Raw genomic sequence first — 19,195 nt, 5'->3', positions numbered from 1 at the left:
AGCTGCCTCTGGGGCTAGGTGGGGCAGTTACCCCATGAGATCAGTGGTGCTCCAGTGGGATCTAAGCATTCAGAAGAACAGGGTAGCTCATAGTCAGACTATTGAGCTTGGGAAAGGGTGTGGACTGTTCCAAGCGTCTTCTGGATTACATCAAAAGGCTGGAATGCTGCTCTCAACTCTTTTGGATAACAGGTGTGTGTTGCTGTTCCAGGTATACACCGTTCCAAGACTTCTCCCTTCCCTGAAGAAAAAGCAAGCAGGATTTTCTCTCTACTGCTAGCCCATTTCTCAGTTGTTGCTTTTTAAAATAAAACACTGTTTTTATGCTACTCTTGTATCCTGTTCCCATGGCAGTTAGCAAAAGGAGCAGAATACTTAAAAGCATCAAAGCAAAGCAGTAAAATAAACTAAAAGCCGGATAATCATAAAAGCAGCACAGACCAGCCAAGGGGGTTAAAACTGCACCCAGAAAGCTTGGTGGCAGTGGAGGGGGTGGGTGGGGAGTCCTTCGCCTGGCGCTGCTAGGAAGACAGACGCCAGACAAACCTCTCTGGGTTTTCTCGTTTGGCAGAGACAGTCCCCTAAACGTTGAAACGTAATGTCATTAATTGATGCAAATTGCTGCTGCAAGATGCAGTGATGGCTGCAGCTTTCAAATGGGATCAGGCGAATTTATGGAGCGTGGGCAGCTATACTGGGGGGGGGGGCAGTATTAGACGTAACGTGCAAATGGAGCCTCCAGATGCAGGGGCAGTATAGCCCCAAATACCAGCTGTGAGGCATGAAGGAGAAGAGACAAGGGAAGGCTGTCGGCTTCATTCCCCGCTGCTGTGGATCCTAGATCAGGGGTTGGGAATCCTTTTTTGTTCCAAGGTCTGTATTTCCTTCTGGGACACCTTTGGGGATGGAAGGTTAGGTGCCAGAGGTAGGTGGAGCCAGAGACCAAAATGGACAGAGCAAGGAATGTAATTTCTACCTTTGTTCAGCAGGCTACTTTCCACATGCTCATGTGCTACTCTATCCTGTATCCAAACAAGCAAGAGGCATTATCCGGCTTTAAAAGCACATTCCACCCTAGACAAAAACACACTAGGAGGATGAAAAGCAGGGCTGGTGGGCTGATGCAAGGCCTGGTGAGAGTCCCAAGGACCACATATAGAGAGGTCTGGAGTGCTACACATGGCCCTGGGTCTGAGGTCCCCAACCAGGGTCCTTGATGAATTCTTGGTCTGATCCAGGCTCGCTTGTCTTATGTAGATAAAGGACTATATGGGCAATCTCTCCGGAATATATTTGTATTTCGAATGATCTAACTCGGTTTCCCTCTTCCTGCCCCCTGTTCCTTCCTTTTCCCTATCTTTTGTTAAGCACTATGATGGCTGAGAACAGCCTTTAATTTCCTAGTCCTAATCTGTTGAGAGGAAGTGATATTGCTGGGTACCTTCTTTTGATGTTGGACATCAAGTGTTGAAGAAAGTGAGGCATTAGCAGAAGCGGCTAATGAATAATCTGCAGGTAGCTAGTAGCATGTGGTCAGTCAGGCAAGCCACAGGCTAGCAGGTTAGCTATCTATAAATCAAGATTATTTTGGGCTGAGTTCGGAGAAGCTCGTGCACGGACTGATGGCCATGGGGCTGTGAAACCTCAAGCTACCTGGAGGGCCACTTCTTGAGGGCTTCCAAGTGAAAAGTTGTTGTTGTTGTTGTTGTTGTTTATTTTATTTATACCCCGCCCTTCCCGGTTCAGAAAACCGGGCTCAGGGCAGCTAACAACAAATTTAAAACACTTAATTGATGCAACAAAAAACAGCATAAAATACAGTATAAAATGTTGCTTGGTGTGTATATATTGCTTGCTGTTTAGAATAAATTCGTAAATCTTCTCACTCGCTTGTGTTTTGTATTGCCTCTGAATCTCTTTTTCTAAAGAACCACCTTGCATTTGGCAAGACAAGGACTGAGGCAGAGCCAAAGTGATGCAGTGGTTAAAGTGCTGGACGAGGACCTGGAGACCAGGGTTTGAATCCCCATTCGGCCACATAGCTCGTGGGTGACCTTGGGGCTCTCAGCCTAACCTACCTCACAGGGTCATTATGGGAATTAAGCAAGGAGGGGGAGAACCATGCACATTTGCCACCTTGAGATCCTCAAGAGAAAGGTGGGCTATAAATGAAATTTTAAAATGTCACGTGCTTTAAATGTATGTTGTATATGCAGCAGATAGACAAACAGACAGACAGACAGACAGACAGACAGAAAGCTGTTGATATGTAATGGTAATGAGATGAACTGAAATGACTTCCAAATCCTAGCTCCTCAAACAGCAGGAATTGCTTCCCAATACAGAAAGGCGAAAACAGACAGACTCCCCCTACTTCCATCCCACATGTGATGGGTCTAGGACCAGGGAGACCAGGGTTCAAATACCTGGGACACAAACTTCATGGCCAAGTGGTACATTACTGTTTCACATACAGATTCAAGAACAGAATGTTTGCTCCATTCTGTTAGAAATACAGATTCATATGTGAAGCGCTGGTTTCAATCTGAATTAGCAATTGGTTTGTCAAAGGAAGGTAAATTAAATCCAAAATGAAATGTGCTTTTGTGCATGTACAGCCTCCAACGCCAAAGCAACCCTGAGCAGGTTTCAAGGAAGGAATGGAAAAAAGGAGACGGGGCGAGGAGCTCCAGCAATCAGATGAAGAAGGCAAAGGAGGTGAAAAGCTAGAGAGGCTGCCACTTCAGGTCAGACAAGATACCTCCATTCATTTGCACCCACCTTGGGTGGCATCTCCGCTCCACTTTCAACAACAAACTTCTCTGGAAGAGGGCGATGTGCAGCCTCAGTGGGTGTGCATTAGCCACACCTGATTGTTGGTATATTTGTGTCAGCAGCTCCAGAGATAACAAAGCAGGTGGAACCAAGAAAAATAAAAAGAGTAGCAATGATAAAAACAAAACAAAAAAATGGAAAGAAGAGAAAGAAGCAAACAAGATGGACATACTGCAGCTTGCTGCTGGTTTATATTTTGTAGTAAATGGGTTGGATTTTCAGTGGGACTTGTTCAGATAATTTAGAATGGTTCCACCCCAATGGCCTTATCAGTCATAGAATCATAGAGTTGGAAGAGACCACAAGGGCCATCGAGTCCAACCCCCTGCCAAGCAGGAAACACCATCAGAGCACTCCTGACATATGGTTGTCAAGCCTCTGCTTAAAAACCTCCAAAGACGGAGACTCCACCACACTCCTTGACATTTGACAGGTAATATCTAGAATGCTTCTTATTTTTTAACACAATCACTTCTAATACCAGGAAAAGCTTCGTCCGCCGATGTTCACCAGTCATGGAAAGAGAAATGAAAAGTGGCAACATCTGTAGCACCTCAGAGCCCAACCCTAGCATTGCAGGGTGAGGATGAAAGACTTGTTCCAACAGCTGGGCCTCCTAGCTCACAAATCACTTGGCTCAACTGTTGCTCTTCACAGACTTTCTTGCTCCTAGATCAGGTCTGGGGAACTTTTGTGAACTTCTCTGCTGCCAGTTGTGTCAGGTATGAATGCAGGACAAAAGGAAACAAATTATGTTGGCTGCAAGTGTTGGCACCCCCAGAGAGGTCTACTTAGGTGAAAGCATTTTCAGTTGTAAATATATTTTTTACTGCTTTTTATTTTTGTTGCACTGGATGCCATTCTCTATTGCTGCTTTTATTCTGTTAGATTTTTGTTTCCTATTTCAATTTACGTTTTAAGGTTTTAACTTGTCTGCCCATAGGACTTTTGTCGTCAGGTGGTACAGAAATATCAGAAACCAACAAAATCAAACTTTTGGCCCTCCAGATATTGCTGACCTACGACTCCCATCAACCCCAGGCAGCACGGACAGCAGCCATGGACGATGGGAGCTGCAGTTCAGCAACCTCTGGAGGGACAAAGGTTCCCCACGCCTGTCCTAGGCACAACCATGTGTCCTCCAGAGCTTCTGCATAATTGCTTCCAGAGGTTTATCTCCACCTAGAAAAACAAGTACTTAAAAAAATAACAAGGCAGAAACCATTCTGGGAGACTGCTTGTAATTAACATTCAGCGAGCTTTAGGTCCCCAACGTTGTACATACGGGCCTTCTGAAATCTCCGTTGGCATCCCATAACCTTCTTTTCTCTCCTTGGCTTGTAAAATTGAGGTTGGAGGGGCTTTTTAGTTTTGTTTTGCTGGGGAAAGTCGCCTGCTTTTCATGTCTGTGTTGTCCTTGATGTGAGGCAGCGGGTACAAAATTTCGCCTATTTTCCTTTTGAGAAATGGTTCTTTTGTGATGCCCACAAGTTTCCGCTCAGATTTTTAAATGTCCCGCCCCCCCAAAAAAGGTTGGGGACACCTGCAATGAGTTCATGGCTGGAAGGAAGCCTGTGCCTCCCCATTCCGCTTAGCACAATGGAAAAGGCCAGATAATGACCTCATGCAAGGCAGGCCAACACCTGCTGTAGGCTACTTCATTGCTCCGCTGACATCACCGCCCTTCAGCTCACGCCCCCTTCCCCACCCAGCCTGCGCAGGGCACTGCTGCCTAACCAGCAGGGAGGATCCCCCATCCCTTTCTGAGACACTAGACTGTAACCGGCCTGCTGGAATGACACAATTTAAATTGCAGAGCAAGCTGCAGCAGCTCAGGGAAACATTGGGCTCATTGTTTCCTCCACTGTTTATCACACCATCCTACATCCCAATCAGCTGACGGAGGTGTAGGAGAAAGGCTCTCCTAGGACAGCAGCCAACTTTCCTCCTCCTTTCATCGCCCCACGCCTGTCCCTTGAAAACAGCAACTCAGAACGCAGATTCCAAGTGAAGCTTTTTCTCTCTATGCAACTTTTCTTCCGTGCCAGGAGACCTTGATCTATTCCAGTGTCTACCGTATAGTGCACTGGGGGAACACGGCACAGGCTTAAACTGTGGCAGTTGGGGGCTGCTCATTAAAGGATGAACGAGGCCCTTGAAATCGCCATCCTAAAAGAGCAGGGAGGGAGAAACTGTGGCACGTTATGTGCTGTTGGGCTACATCTCCCTTTGCTGCATGCTGGCTAGGACTGATGGAAGGTGGAGTTCATCCAGTTGCCCATCCAGTTATACATTTTACTCGGGGAGTAAGCCCCATTGAACGCAATAGGATTTACTTCCAAGTAAACATGTTGCTGGGATGCTGGTGGCACTGTGGCTTAAACCACAGAGCCCAGGACTTGCTGATCTGAAGGTCGGCGGTTCGAATCCCCGCAACGGGGTGAGCTCCCGTTGCTCAGTCCCAGCTCCTGCCAACCTAGCAGTTCGAAAGCACGTCTAAGTGCAAGTAGATAAATAGGTACCGCTCTGGTGGGAAGGTAAACGGCATTTCCATGCGCTGCTCTGGTTCGCTAGAAGCGGCTTAGTCATGCTGGCCACATGACCTGGAAGCTGTACGCCGGCTCCCTCGGCCAATAAAGCGAGATGAGCACCGCAACCCCAGAGTTGGTCACGACTGGACCTAATGGTCAGGGGTCCCTTTACCTTTTAAACATGTTGCTGTTCAGCAACAATTGCAAAGGAGAGCAGAACTAGGCCCATCAAGAAATCTAAATATGTATATATGTAAAAACCCCATCATTGTAGTAAACACACACATATACACACCTTTAGTTTTCATGGAAATCAACAGAGCTTAACAGGAATGTGGGAGCTATGGCCCTCCCAATGCTGCTGGACTACAACAATGCAAGAAGGGTAAGATAAAGGACCCCTGGACGGTTAAGTCCAGTCAAAGGCAACTGTGGGGTTGCAGCGCTCATCTCACTTTCAGGCCGAGGGAGGTGGCATTTGTCCACAGACAGCTTTCCAGGTCATGTGGCCAGCATGACTAAACTGCTTCTGGTGCAAAGGAACACCATGACAGAAGCCAGGGCGCATGGAAACGCCATTTACCTTCCTGCCACAGCAGTACCTATTTATCTACTTGTGTTGGCATGCTTTCGTACTGCTAGGTTGGCAGAAGCTGGAACAGAGCAACAGGAGCTTGTCACGCCAATTTGAACTGCCAACCTTCTGATCGGCAAGCCCAAGAGGCTGTTGTTTAGACCACAGCGCCTCCCGCGTTCCTAATGCAAGAAGTAGCACAGTAAGTCACATAATGGAGAGCACACAGGAACAGTTTTTTTAAAAAAAAACACCTGATATAGATCTATCAGCGATCCCCTTCATGGAAATACTGTGTGCGACCCTGGTCACCACCATCTTTTCAAAGATGATTCTCTGGCAATTTTCTGGCTGCTTTTCTTATATTTCTGAATACACAGGAAGATGTAACGGGGAAGCAGCAGGCTTTAGAAAGTGTGACACCTACCTCGTAAAGCCTCCATCTCTTTTGGGTTTGAATCGAACTGTTGGGATTGCCTAGGTTCGTGATGCTTTACAACAGGGATGAAGAACCTGTGACCCTCCAGACATTGATAAGGTTTCAATGGCCTAGCCAGCATGGCAAACAACAGGAGTGATGGGAACTGAAGAGTCTGGAAACAGGGCAGTCCCTGGGGAGGGCAAATAATGACGACTGCCCTATGCTCCATGCTTGGAGGGCCCCTGCCTGGCAGTGGCAGCCCCAGCCCCACTGCTTCTTGTCAACCTGGCCAGGTTCTCAGCCCGATTTTTTCCTGGGACAAGGCAGGGAGGGAGGAGCTACTGCTAAAGCAGCATCCATGTAAAAAAAATGGGGGGGGGGGGAGGCCACCACTGCTAAATGGAAGTGGGACAGGGGGAGATACATTGTGATTTGACTTGGGTCTCACCTACCAGCCCCCACTACGACCGAAGGGATGTCCCTAGATATACAAGGGTGTGCTGGAGAGATTTGTCTGAGGTAGGGGGAAAGACCCATAGTATATTATCATCTAACTAGATAGACTTGCTAAGTCAGAAATCACTTCTTTTGAATTAAACACAGTAATTTTACTTAGAAAGCAAACACACACACACACACACACACACACACACACACACACACAGAAGGGTGTCTTCTAGTGGGAAATAGTTAGTATTGCACAAGAGGCAGAAAAGTGAAGTTTTTTCTGGGAAGAATAAATCCCTGACGCACAACCACTTGAGTCTAAGAATATCCTGCTATATGTTTAGTTACAGGTAGGTAACTAAAGAGGTATCTGAAGAAGTGTACATGCACACGAAAGCTAATACCAATAACAAACTTAGTTGGTCTCTAAGGTACTACTGGAAGGAATTTTTTTTTATTTTGCTATATGTTTAGATATGTATATTTTTTTAAAAAGCCCAAATGTCCACAGAGAAATAATTCATTTTGCCCTTCTACTGTACCCCTGCTTCTCTGCTTTATGCAGCTGAGGACAGATGTTTAAAATTGCAGGCAAGGACTGCCATTGGTGCTAATGCAATGCCTAAGAGAGACTAGATGGGCCGCTGGCCTGATCTGGCAGGCTCTTCTAATGGTCTTATCCTCCTTCTCACTTCTTCCCGATACCACCACACTGTGGGCAAGCAGATGTAGGCAACCCCAGGTTTATTAATCACCTCTGCCCCAGGTTGTGATCAGGGCATACTGAACAGAGGATTCTGCAAGGAGAGGCAGCCTCCCCGGAGTTCACCATGGCACAATCCCACTCTGGTTCCATAAAAGGGGAGAATAGCATGCCACCCAGGGAGTCCATTGAAAAAAATACAACCCTAAAAGCTCCACGCTGGTGACATCAAGGGAGGAGGGATTGGTCATGGAGTGCCCAGGGGGATGGTGAAGGAGAGGTAGTCGCCAAGCTCGCCCCACTCTGCCCGGCGCGCCTGGAAAATGCTGATCCACGTGGTGAGCACGATCACCCAGAAAAGAAGCCCCATGGCTGAACGCTGGACATCTGGGATGGAAACAAATAGAAAACCATGACCACAGTCACCTCCATTTAAGCATAGATCCTTATGCTATCTGGCACTGCCCAAATAGGTGGCCTGGGCTCTCCTTCTAGTGCAGAAGTGGGAAAGCTTTGGCCTTCCACAAGTAATAATAATAATAATAATAATAATAATAATAATAATAATAATAATATATTATTTGTACTCCGCCCATCTGGCTGGGTTTCCCCAGCCACTCTGGGTGGCTTCCACAAAGACCAAAAATACACTAATATGTCATACATTAAAAACTTCCTTGAACAGGGCTGCCTTAAGATGTCTTCTGAATGTCAGGTAGTTGTTTATCTCTTTGACATCTGGTGGGAGGGCGTTCCACAGGGAAGGCACCACTACCGAGAAGGCCCTCTGCCTGGTTCCCTGTAACTTGGCCTCTCGCAGTGAGGGAACCGCCAGAAGGCCCTTGGAGCTGGACCTCAGTGTCCGGGCAGAACGATGGGGGAGGAGACGCTCCTTCAGATATACTGGACCGAGGCCATTTAGGGCTTTAAAGGTCAGCACCAACACTTTGAATTGTGCTCGGAAAAGTTGCTGAACTATAACTCCCATCATTCTTGGTCACTGGTGATACTTGCTGGAACTGATGGAAGTTGTAGTTCAGCAACATGTGGAGGGACCCCACACCTGCCCTGCCCTGCCCCCTGCCCTCCCACTTCCTAGGATTTGCACCACAACTCACAGCGCTTTATCTGTAGTTGCTCAGTGTACGCCGGCACCAGAAAGGCCTCTCGGAAAAACCAGAAAACGTTCACCAGCCACAGGAAAGGCAGCAGAGCAAAGCCACCTGGAGAAACAAAGGAAAGAAAGGACTCATTTTTGTGTGTGTGTGTGTGTGTGTGTGTGTGTGTGTGTGTGTGTGTGTTTAAACCCCTTCACCTTTCCTATTTTAAAAGGGGCTGCAAAAATGAAAAAAGGTCTTTATTTTTCCAGAAGGTTCACTTTGCCTACTGAAAAAACCGCTGCCTACCGTCTAAGCAAGTTGGCAAAAACATAACATTTCTAATAAGGCACCAAAATGTACACACACCAGTTCTTACCACAGTAGAAATTCAAAAGCTCTATGCACCTGGGTGAAATAGTGCTTTTTAAAATAAAAAACAACAACTTTAAGCAAGCATTCTGTATATATTATACGTCTTCCATTTTTCCCTTTGCACATCGCATTCCCTCCACGCTGAATATTTACGTACAGACTTCCCAACCTAGCACTCCACGGCATTTATAATAAACCCAATGTGTGCTGCATCTTCATTTAATCATCCATCTTTCTTTTCATCCCTTTTACTCCTTAATTATAGTTGGCTGGCTGCTCATGTGATCACCCCTACTTGTACATTAAATTTAGTATCTTCTTCTTCTTCTTCTTCTTGAGGTACTCTCCAAAGCTTTCCCACTCTCCCCTTTATCCGGTTTTCCCACCCAAATTTCTTATTTCGGCTGTCTTATTGGGAAGCAATGGAAATTCTGTCAATTGATATCACCATTGCTCCTTAGCGGGGATTTCACTTTCTTTTCCAACATCTGGCGTATACTAATCTGGACGCAGAGAGAAATAAGCCGAGTGCCTTCTATTCTATTAACGTTTAATAATTATTATTATTATTATTATTATTATTATTATTTAATAATAAAAATAATATAATAATTATTTAATAATAATTTATTATTTATACCCCGCCCATCTGGCTGGGCCTCCCCAGCCACTCTGGGCGGCTTCCATAGAAACCAAAAATACACTAAAATATCACACGTTAAAAACTTCCCTGAACAGGGCTGCCTTAAGATGTCTTCTGAATGTCAGGTAGTTGTTTATCTCTTTGACATCTGGTGGGAGGGCATTCCACAGGGCGGGTGCCACTACCGAGAAGGCCCTCTGCCTGGATCCCTGTAACTTGGCTTCTCGCAATGAGGGAACCGCCAGAAGGGCCTCAGCGCTGGACCTCAGCGTCCGGGCAGAACGATGGGGGTGGAGACGCTCCTTCAGGTATACTTTAATTGTGTGTGTGTCTCTCTCTCCCGCCCCCCGCCCCAATGATCGTCAGGAGGAAAAGCCGAGTGTCAATAAAGATCTAACCACCACCGATGCCTCTCGCTGGAACCAGCCACTCACCCAAGTAGTACTTCCTACAGAGGTTGAGCTTCTCCTCGTTGGAAACGCGCTCCAGGTTCATGGTGCGACTGGGGTCTAGGAGGAAGAGAGGGACCCTCGCAGTCAGGGCGGAGCTCGGGGTTAAGCCCCCCCCCCAACCCTCCTCTGGCTTGGAGGGCAGGGCCCATCCCCCACCCCACCCCCAAATTGTGGAGTGGGGGGAGACTCCCCTCCCCCAACGACTCACCCCTTCCTCCTCCTCCTCCTGCAGAGCAGCTTCTGCTTCCCCAACGCGGAACTTGCGCGGTTCCTGGTCACCAGCTCGCCCCGCGGGCTGCTGGGAAAACGTCCGCGCTCTCACCAAGCGCGGAGATAGGAAACGTGCAGAGCAGCGCGACGAGTAGTCGGTGGCGGGTATCCCTCGCTGGCTCTTTCGTTTGGTCCCCGCCGCACTCGAAAGAGCAAGGGTCCTTTTGATTTTTTATTGCCCCCCCCCCCCGAAAAATAATAATGCAGAATGCCGTTGGACTGCATTGTCCAAGCTTGCAAGTAGGTAGGTAGGTGGGTGGGTAAAGGCAGGGGCGTGCTTGCGAGAAGTTTTAACTCGTGACAGCTTTGCCAGGAACGGCTTGGATTCCCCCCCTCCCCGTATTCGTCGACGAGAAGCGCCCCTCGGGTTGCACCTATTGCAATGTTCCTATTTCCCCAAGGTCTTTGGTGGTGGGTGGGAGTAAGCTTTTCCCATAGATTTTTTAAAGGGGGGGGGATACAATGGAGAGCTCTCCATTGACTTGCTTAGGGAAAAGCACAAACCCTTGTGGAAATCAAACACAGTTTTTAACCCTTCTCCAAAATAATTGTGATTGGAAGCGGGGGCAACCATTCCTAGCCCCGAGGTGGTGCCAAACGCTGAAACCCCCGCGGATGAATAAAAAGACAAGGACCTCGAGGAGCAGGCAGAGGCTGAGCCCCCTGAATCCAGTATCAAGGATCCCCTTGAGGGGCCCTCCACGCTGACATCTATTCTATTGAATCCAGCACTCCGTTGCAAGCAGCACTTTTAACTCCAGGGACCTGCATGCAGATACATTGCGCTTTTCCTAAGGCTCACTTTTTATTTATATATAAAAAACCCCTACACAATAAGACCAGAGTTAATTAGAGCGCGAACTCTCATCTCTGCTGCTCATTTTTGCTTGAGGGAAAGCAGCCTGCTCAATTCCTAAATTTCCCTAGTTTGCAAGCTGCGGCATTCCGACCTCCGAAGACGAGCTCACAGCGTTCAGATGCGACGCGCTTGTCTATAATTTAAGTCTATGTTCAAAACAACGCCCTGTCGCAGCGCATGCTGGGATATACTTATTGCGGATAATGGGGAGCAGGGGCCAAGAGCTTGCTGGGAGTTGTAGTTCCTCAAAGCCCTACCAACCTTGCTAACAAAGGTCCGTGTAGTTAAAGCTATGGTTTTCCCAGTAGTGATGTATGGAAGTGAGAGCTGGACCATAAAGAAGGCTGATCGCCGAAGAACTGATGCTTTTGAATTATGGTGCTAGAGGAGACTCTTGAGAATCCCATGGACTGCAAGATCAAACCTCTCCATTCTGAAGGAAATCAGCCCTGAGTGCTCACTGGAAGGACAGATGGTGAAGCTGAGGCTCCAATACTTTGGCCACCTCAGGAGAAGAGAAGACTCCCTGGAAAAGACCCTGATGTTGGGAAAGATGGAGGGCACAAGGAGAAGGGGACGAGAGAGGACGAGACGGTTGGACAGTGTTCTCGAAGCTACCAACCTGAGTCTGACCAAGCTGTGGGAGGCAGTGGAAGACAGGAGTGCCTGGCGTGCTCTGGTCCATGGGGTCACGAAGAGTCGGACACGACTAAACAACAACAAAGCCCTACCGCCTCAACCCGCCAGATGGCGAAGTAGCGACACGAGCAGCTCTTCCTTTCTGTATTTTGTGATTTAAAGAACCAAAGCCGTTCTTGCTATGCCATGTTTTTGCCAACAAAGAGGAGGCGAAACCTGAACACCCATTGCCTTTTCTCCAGCTTCTGCCTCACAATCACATTTCAGATAGGAAGTATGTTCCTGAGCATGTGTAAAGTGCACTTCCCCATAGACTTGCCACCTGCTCCTTACTGATGCACGTTAGATGCGAGGTGCATCATAATTTTGAGAATGAATTATACTACAAGCAAAGTATGGTTAAGGTAACACATCATTTTCTAAAGTCTCGCAGTTAAGTTCCTTATGAGGGACCTCTTTAGGGCATAACCCTCATTCCCCACCCCACAGCCACGCCAGGCATCGGACATTGGCAGGGCCTGTTCCTTGACTACTTAACTCTCTCCCACACCCAATACCTAGAAAAGCTGCCTTTGTATCCCCCACCCCAATCTCTGTAGGGCACTTTTTTGGCTGCTGGGCCAGATCTTTCCCTCTTCAACCCTGGCAGTCCAGGCAGGTGATGCTGCGCTTTGAAGTCCACGTTGCAAGGACTTCTCTAAGTCTAAGGTCTTCATTTGAAACCCTGCTCTTACCTGCCCTCACACCTGAAGTCAGATATGTCAGGTGTTGGGTGTTCGTGTGTGGCCTGCGCAAAAGAACCTCTCAGGCCAAATGGGGAGGTAGCCAATGAGCTGGAGGTACCCCACCTGACTGTTCAAAGTGCTTTCTACAGGAACTCAGCAAATAACATAAGGGGCTCTATAAATGGTTCTATTTTTATTTTCTTCGCCACTCTTCTAGAAAGGAGTAGGCCATTAGATATGGATCCACGTGGGCTCCACCATTAATGTGTGCAGTACAAACGCATAACCAACATGGGTGGTGGACCACTGTATTTTTGAGGAGCTCATATGTAAAGCTCTGGAACATGTAAGACAGCCTGTGGCTTTGCATTTTGGAATCAAAGGGTTTTGATATGAAATCACTAGATGGTTGCTGTCTCCGTTTCCAGATGGATGGGCTTTGTTGTTTACATGCAAACACACTCCCCCCCCACTCCTTCAGGCTACAACGGAAGCCATGTGACAGTCTTGTGTCAAAATTGCGTTTTATTTAAAATTATACCAACAAGAATCCAACCCTTTACCGTCTGAGTTGACTGAGCATCTTAAATAAAAAAGTGCATAGAAAATAAACAGGTTTAGAAATTTGTACAAATATTTACATCCTCCTGGGTTTGATTTTTTTTGTTTGTTTTGTTTTTTAACTTTAAAACAGAAAGCCTTAGCGGGAAAGGAAAGAGAATCACAAAAGTTAGAAGTACAAAATTAAAGAAAAAGTTGTTCTCACCCCACAAGGGAGAGGGAAAGAAAATCAGGTCTACGAAGCAGACGGGCACAGATAAGGGGCCAGGGGGGACTACCCTTCCCACTCTTTGCCCCGTATCTCTGCTTGCCATAATTTCAAGCCACAGACAGGTCCACTGCCAAGAGCATCCCCTCTTCCCAGACAAAACGGGCATCACTGATGCTCCTGGGAGATGAGCCATCTCCATGCCTCAGGGAACTAAGGGGATGAGTCAGTCCTGTAGCAACCCACTTGGAAAGCTACAGTGAGGTGGGTTAAGCTCCCGACATGCCTCTTGGTGTCCCCCCTCACTGACGCCAGGCTGGGAGAAAGGTACAGAGCTGAGGAATCAGGTCACGGGTCAAAAAAATGCCTCTCAGTTGAGAAAACGGCGGCAGCGCTTAGCCCCGCAGTTGCAAGGGAGCTTGCTGCCAGCGTCCTCAATGGGGAATTTGTAGTCGTAGGTGAGCTCTTCGCCCCGGAAGATGCGTCGCAGGGCAAAGATGACGATGTGCTTCTGGCCCTCCACGTGGATGACCCGCGAGTAGCAGTTGGGCTCGCAGGAGTGGTTGATGAAGCGGGCGGCGTTGCCGTGCATCGTGGCGTCCACCACGTCAAAGTCGTCGATGCGGAACATGTAGCAGCCTATGCCCTGTCGGGATGAGAAAAAGAGAGCTCAGATTAGTGAGACGATTTGGGGAGCCCAGCTCCTCCCTCCTCCACTGGTCCTGTTAACAATAATTGTTGTTGTTTATACCAGGCATAGGTAAACTCGGCCCTCCAGATGTTTTGGGACTACAACTTCCATCATACCTGGCCACTGGTCCTGTTAGCTAGGGATGCTGGGAGTTGTAGTCCTAAAACATCTGGAGGGCAGAGTTTGCCTATGCCTGATTTATACCCTGTCCTCAACTCAATCATGGGCTCCCCTGTCCCTTGACCATCAGCTCAGTTGGTAGAGCATGAGACAATCTCGTGGGTTTGAGCCCCACATTGGGCAAAAGATTCCTACATTGCAGGGGATTGGACCAGATGACCCTCAAGGTCCCTTCCAACTCTAAAATTCTCTTGATTCAGTACCTTGCTGTCATAGTACTTTTCACGCTTGTCTGTCAGCACCGAGCGGATCACGATGCCAGAATATTCAATCACCATCTCGCCTGCATCAATATTCCGCTTGCAGAACAGGCCCCGGCCATGGATGGCTGACCTGGAGTGGGGAGAAAGGTACACATCAGCATTAAGAGAATTAACAAGGCAGGCCAAAGATGGGCCAGCCACTGGGTACTCTCTGTTTCTTTTTCAGGTTCATCCTGGAGGCGAGCGTGGAGGAAGGATTCACGCAAGCAGCAGCAGCTGCCCTTGTTACCTGTACACGCCCACAGCTTCCTTGGAGGTTTTCTTCAGATGCCGAAACCGCATGGCCATGGGTAGCTCCAGGCTGGTGGCTCGCCTAAGGAAGAAGCAGAGGCCAGACTAGACTTAGAAGCTTATGCCAAAAGACAGAGTTGGCTGCCTTGACAGTAAAAATGGATTCAAGATGGACAGATTCCCAGCAAGAATCACAAGGATGAAAATCAGAAGTTTAGGGTGCAGCACAACAGTTTAAAAAGTGATGGAGAAGGAAACTTGAGTGGCGGCAGCAGCAGTAGCAGCAGATCATGGCACAAATTGTGGGAATGGACAGTAAAGTTTCCCTTCTGGGGGGAGGAATTCCTGAAACGTAGGAAACTGTCTTATACATCTTATTTAGCTCAATATTGCTCACACTGATTGGCAGCAGCTCTCCAGGATTTCAGAAAAGGGTCTCTTCCCACCCTAGCTGGAGATGCCTTGAGATTGAACTGGGGACCTGCATGCAAAACCGATGCTCTATCACTGAGCTATGGCCCTCCCCAGGATATTCTCTGCAGGGAGCAGAAGTGGTATGTGAGCTCTCTCTTTTTTGGGTCAATGCTAATTTGGGCTATTTGCTGCCCTCCTGAGTGTGCTCTCTGGTGCACAGAAGAGAACTCGGCTCACTGGGCTTCCTTGGCAGCAAAAAAGCTGGTGCTGGAAAGCAAGTAATCACCTTTATTACATAAACCTGGCTAGAGGGCCGAAAGACAACTGACTACAAGAAAGCAATGCATTTTAATCAAGTAGAAATGAGATCTGGGCAAGGAAACATGGGCCCCTAGCTTTGGAGAAAAATGATCCTCTTGGAAATTTTATAACTCATGAGCTTCACAGGCTGAAGAGGAGAAGCATCTGTTTTTAAAAGCTTCCCTGGCAGTACACACAGCATGGGCATTATCTAATCAGATTCATATTACCAAATGCTGAGTTTTCACAGCCTACCATATGAAGGGACAAAGTCAAGATTGACCAGCTTCAGGACAGCAGAAGCCAGGCGCCTTCTTACCTGGTGGACTTGAGCTGCACTTCATCCTCTTCTTCGTCATAAGGGCCTCCCTCAGGAAGCACACGGTGTTGCGATGCCAGGAAGTTGAACATATCAAAAGTGCATTTCCTGCAAAAGAAGTGGAAGGCTGCCCATCTCAGAAGCCCTCTGGATTCCCTGCTCTTCTCTCTTTTAAACACTATCTGGAACACTATCTGCATTTCCACCTACTCAAGAAAGAACTCCTTTTGCTGCAATACAACCCAGGCAAGGATGCAATTTGGGAATAAGGAGTGAATCGGTGACCCACCATATCTTTCTGGACTACAAGCCCCATCAGCTGCAAATGACATGGGATCATGGGAACTGTACGGGCAGCCAAATTATGCCCCAACTGGTGCTCAATTATAGGTCATTCCTGTTTTGTGCAGATATTATTATTATTATTATTATTTGTCTGCATTTAAATTGTATGCATTTTGTATGCACTTTTGCAGTACTTTCAGTGTGTAAAAATACACAAAAAATTCACATTTTATCTAAAAGAACACAAATATTTTGATTACTTTTTTATTATTTATTCAATTTGTATACTGCCCTATACCCATAGATCTCAGGGTAGTTCACAACAAATTAATGCATCTGTATCAATCTTTTTTCAATGCACTCATCTGTAAAATATTCATTTTGAACTCTTCTTTTATGTAAAATATATATGATTTTGCACACTGCAACTGCCCTGCAAAATCCAGAGAGGTGTGTGATCCAACTGGTATATTGTGAACTGCCCTGTGATCCACGGATGAAGGGCGGTAGAGAAATTTGCAGTCCACTCCTACTCCCCAGAGAAAAGCAAGGCCATTCCTCACCTGACGTAGACTTCAGCTCGGGCGCAGCCGTGAGGGTTGAGCGGAAGCTCCTCCTCCTCGCCTTCATGCTGGTGGTACCGGAACTTGTATTTGTGACAGGCCTTGGCACCATACAGCTGTTCCACCAGAAAGATGACGGCATCGTGGTGCATCCCCAACAGCCGCACCCCGTTCATCCCTGCCAGGAAAGTCAATAATACCTAAGATTCAGCACCCAGTCACCCTTTCACAGTACAAGAGAGCCAGTCCTATCCCAAAGCCTCTGAACAGAGCCCCAGAAACTTCCTCCCCAATGCAAATTTTGCTTTCTTGATGTGCTTTTCCTGCTTCTGCTTTTCCACATCATCTGCTCTCTTATTTGTTTGGAACATACCACCTCTGTACTGCTCCTATGCTTATAGTTTTCCCTCTTTTGGAGCAGCTATTCTGGGCAGTTTTCTGCTCCTAGAGATTGTTCCCCTTTCTATTGTCTCTGGGCCTTGAACTGAAAAAGCCAAAAGACTGGTAGGCTAGCCTGGCAGCTGCAAAGTAATTTCCAACCAGAACAGAACAACCTATGAACCAAGTAAGAGTCCTGCCGGATCTGGCCTAAGGTCCTTCTAGTCCAACATCCACAGCAGCCAGCCAGATGCCCATCGGAAGCCTTCAAACAGGACCTTATTACCTGCAAAGGAGAGGTGCTTGAGCCGGGCATTGGTGCGGGCCTCCTGAATCTTCTCAATCACTGCTTTCCAGGCACCTAAACATGGAGAAGGCAACCGTGGTTTACTCTGTAAGAGGCAGGCATCTGACCCAAAGCAAAATAATTATCAGAAGGGTATCACTGGGTAAAGGAGGTCCAAAATGTTGCCGTTCCCCAGAGTCTCTTATGGCTTCCCTGAGCAACGCATAACACAATTCCTGCTTGTACCCGGGAGAAAATCAATCCCCCAGTTGTCTGTGGCGTGTGTCCCTCTTTCCAGCAGCATCAGCAGCACAACTATAGCCAGCCAGCTGAGAGGCTAGAGGTCCAAAGGAACGTTATGCAATTCTCTCCTCCTCACCATCTATGCTGTCAGCCTGCACATTGAAGCCGTCCTCGCTGGTGATCTCGAAGCACAGGTGGGGCTGCGTTTTGCGGGGCATCTCATTCTCTTTGTCCTCCTGCTTCAGATTGTCCTCGTCTGAGCTGGAGAGATCCCCTGGGAGGGGAGAAAAGGGGGGGGGGAGAGCAGGAGGCCCAGGCGTATTAGCTCTGCTGTCGTGGAGTCATCATCTGTGAGAAAGGGCTTAATCCACAGGAAGGAATAGACTTACAGCAGGGTTAAAATAAAAACCCAAGATCACAAAGCAGAGACCTGTCAGGTCCAGGATTCACTTTCTGAACTCTGGTATGCAGGCTGGAACATTGCAGTCCGTATTCTTAGTCACATTTAAGAGTAGCCCCATTGAAATTAATGTACATGACTAGACAGATCCGTTCATTATGAAGGGTCTACATTGAGCAGAGCTTGGATACAACCCACTTTCGGTATAGAAACTGATTTACAGCATTCATATTCCACGCCTTTGTTAGAGTCTCCCAGAGCAGCTTACAAAAAGCAACTGCATATAGAACACCATTTATTTTATTTTCATTTATTGCACAAATTTATATACTGCTTAACATAAAATGCACCAGAGCCACGTACCACATAACAAATATAAAATTGAGAATAAAATTATTATTATACTGATCAATGGTGCAGACAGCTGGGGAGGGATTTCACGCCAGAGAAACCTGGCGTGAATAAAATCTGATGTGCAATGTAGGGATTAGAGATACACATCTCTAAAAGGAACTTGAAAAGGGCAGCTGCCCACACCATTAAAAACAAATGAACAAGAGATACATAGCTGCTTAATGCAATTATGTTATTTTTCTTTCCTGTCAAGTTTTCTTCCTTCAAGTTCATCCCACCCTCAGTCTCCACAACTACCTTGTGAGGTAGGTTAGGGTGAGAGAGAATGACTTGCAGCAAGTTACAGGGGTGAGTGAGGATTTGAACTCAAGTCTCCCTGGTCTTCTCCAACACACTCAACTGCCACACCACCCTGGCTCTTAGTACCATGTGCACAGCGATTTGCCCAATACAGCAAATGTGGACATTTAATCCCTGGTTCTGTGTGCCAGCCCACAGCCTCCCAGCTCAGTATACCGACCACCCTTATTTTGAAGGTAGAGCAGGGCAGGCAAGAGATCCCAGTACCTGCATATCGATGCCAGACTGGCTCCAGCAGAGCCTCTTGGTTTGGGTCCGGCGTTCCAGGATGGGAATGTAAGGCTGCGAAGGAGGGCGAATGGTCCATCGGAGACCTGAAAGAAAGAAGGGCTGTTTTAAAAACCCTGTGGCAGGCAAGGAACAGGATCCCGCAGCCTCCAACCTCACACTCACAGCTCACGCTCGCCGACAGTGCCTGCCTCCTCCTCTTTGAGCGCATCCAGGTCAAGGACGCCCTTGGCGGTGGGGGTCTTCATCCGCACCCTCCCCATGCTGCAGGGGAAGAAGTCCTTGTGAACACGGGCACAAACAAAACACCCAGAAGAACCCAGAGAAGCCATGCTTGGCCTGAAGTACAAACCCACAAAG

General features: G+C 47.5%; 2 protein-coding genes across 3 annotated transcripts in view; both read right to left on the bottom strand.

The window, feature by feature from the left end:
• Positions 1 to 7,535: 7,535 nt before the first annotated feature.
• PSENEN (presenilin enhancer, gamma-secretase subunit) lies at positions 7,536 to 10,400 on the bottom strand. The gene is made up of 4 exons (XM_028742690.2): positions 10,287 to 10,400; positions 10,061 to 10,135; positions 8,630 to 8,734; positions 7,536 to 7,898 (listed from the first exon to the last, which is right to left on the bottom strand). Exons 2-4 carry the CDS (start codon positions 10,119 to 10,121, stop codon positions 7,759 to 7,761), a joined length of 306 nt encoding a protein of 101 aa, XP_028598523.1. The 5' UTR covers positions 10,122 to 10,135; positions 10,287 to 10,400; the 3' UTR covers positions 7,536 to 7,758.
• A 2,678-nt stretch (positions 10,401 to 13,078) lies between these two features.
• Positions 13,079 to 19,195, bottom strand: part of KMT2B (lysine methyltransferase 2B) — a 61,135-nt gene continuing 55,018 nt past the window's right edge. For both annotated transcript variants that reach the window (XM_028742691.2, XM_077932072.1), the window contains exons 29-37: positions 19,001 to 19,099; positions 18,815 to 18,921; positions 17,630 to 17,767; positions 17,251 to 17,325; positions 16,587 to 16,764; positions 15,739 to 15,846; positions 14,704 to 14,787; positions 14,415 to 14,544; positions 13,079 to 13,986 (exon numbers count right to left, since the gene is read on the bottom strand). In XM_028742691.2, the coding sequence (XP_028598524.2) occupies positions 13,711 to 13,986; positions 14,415 to 14,544; positions 14,704 to 14,787; positions 15,739 to 15,846; positions 16,587 to 16,764; positions 17,251 to 17,325; positions 17,630 to 17,767; positions 18,815 to 18,921; positions 19,001 to 19,099 (1,195 nt within the window). In that variant the 3' untranslated portion in view covers positions 13,079 to 13,710. The remainder of the gene's footprint in view (positions 13,987 to 14,414; positions 14,545 to 14,703; positions 14,788 to 15,738; positions 15,847 to 16,586; positions 16,765 to 17,250; positions 17,326 to 17,629; positions 17,768 to 18,814; positions 18,922 to 19,000; positions 19,100 to 19,195) is intronic.

The sequence above is a fragment of the Podarcis muralis genome, chromosome 7 (genome assembly GCF_964188315.1).
Source record: "Podarcis muralis chromosome 7, rPodMur119.hap1.1, whole genome shotgun sequence".
NCBI lineage: Eukaryota > Metazoa > Chordata > Lepidosauria > Squamata > Lacertidae > Podarcis > Podarcis muralis.
Note: the sequence above shows the minus strand (reverse complement) of the source record. Positions and strands in the feature narration are given on the sequence as shown.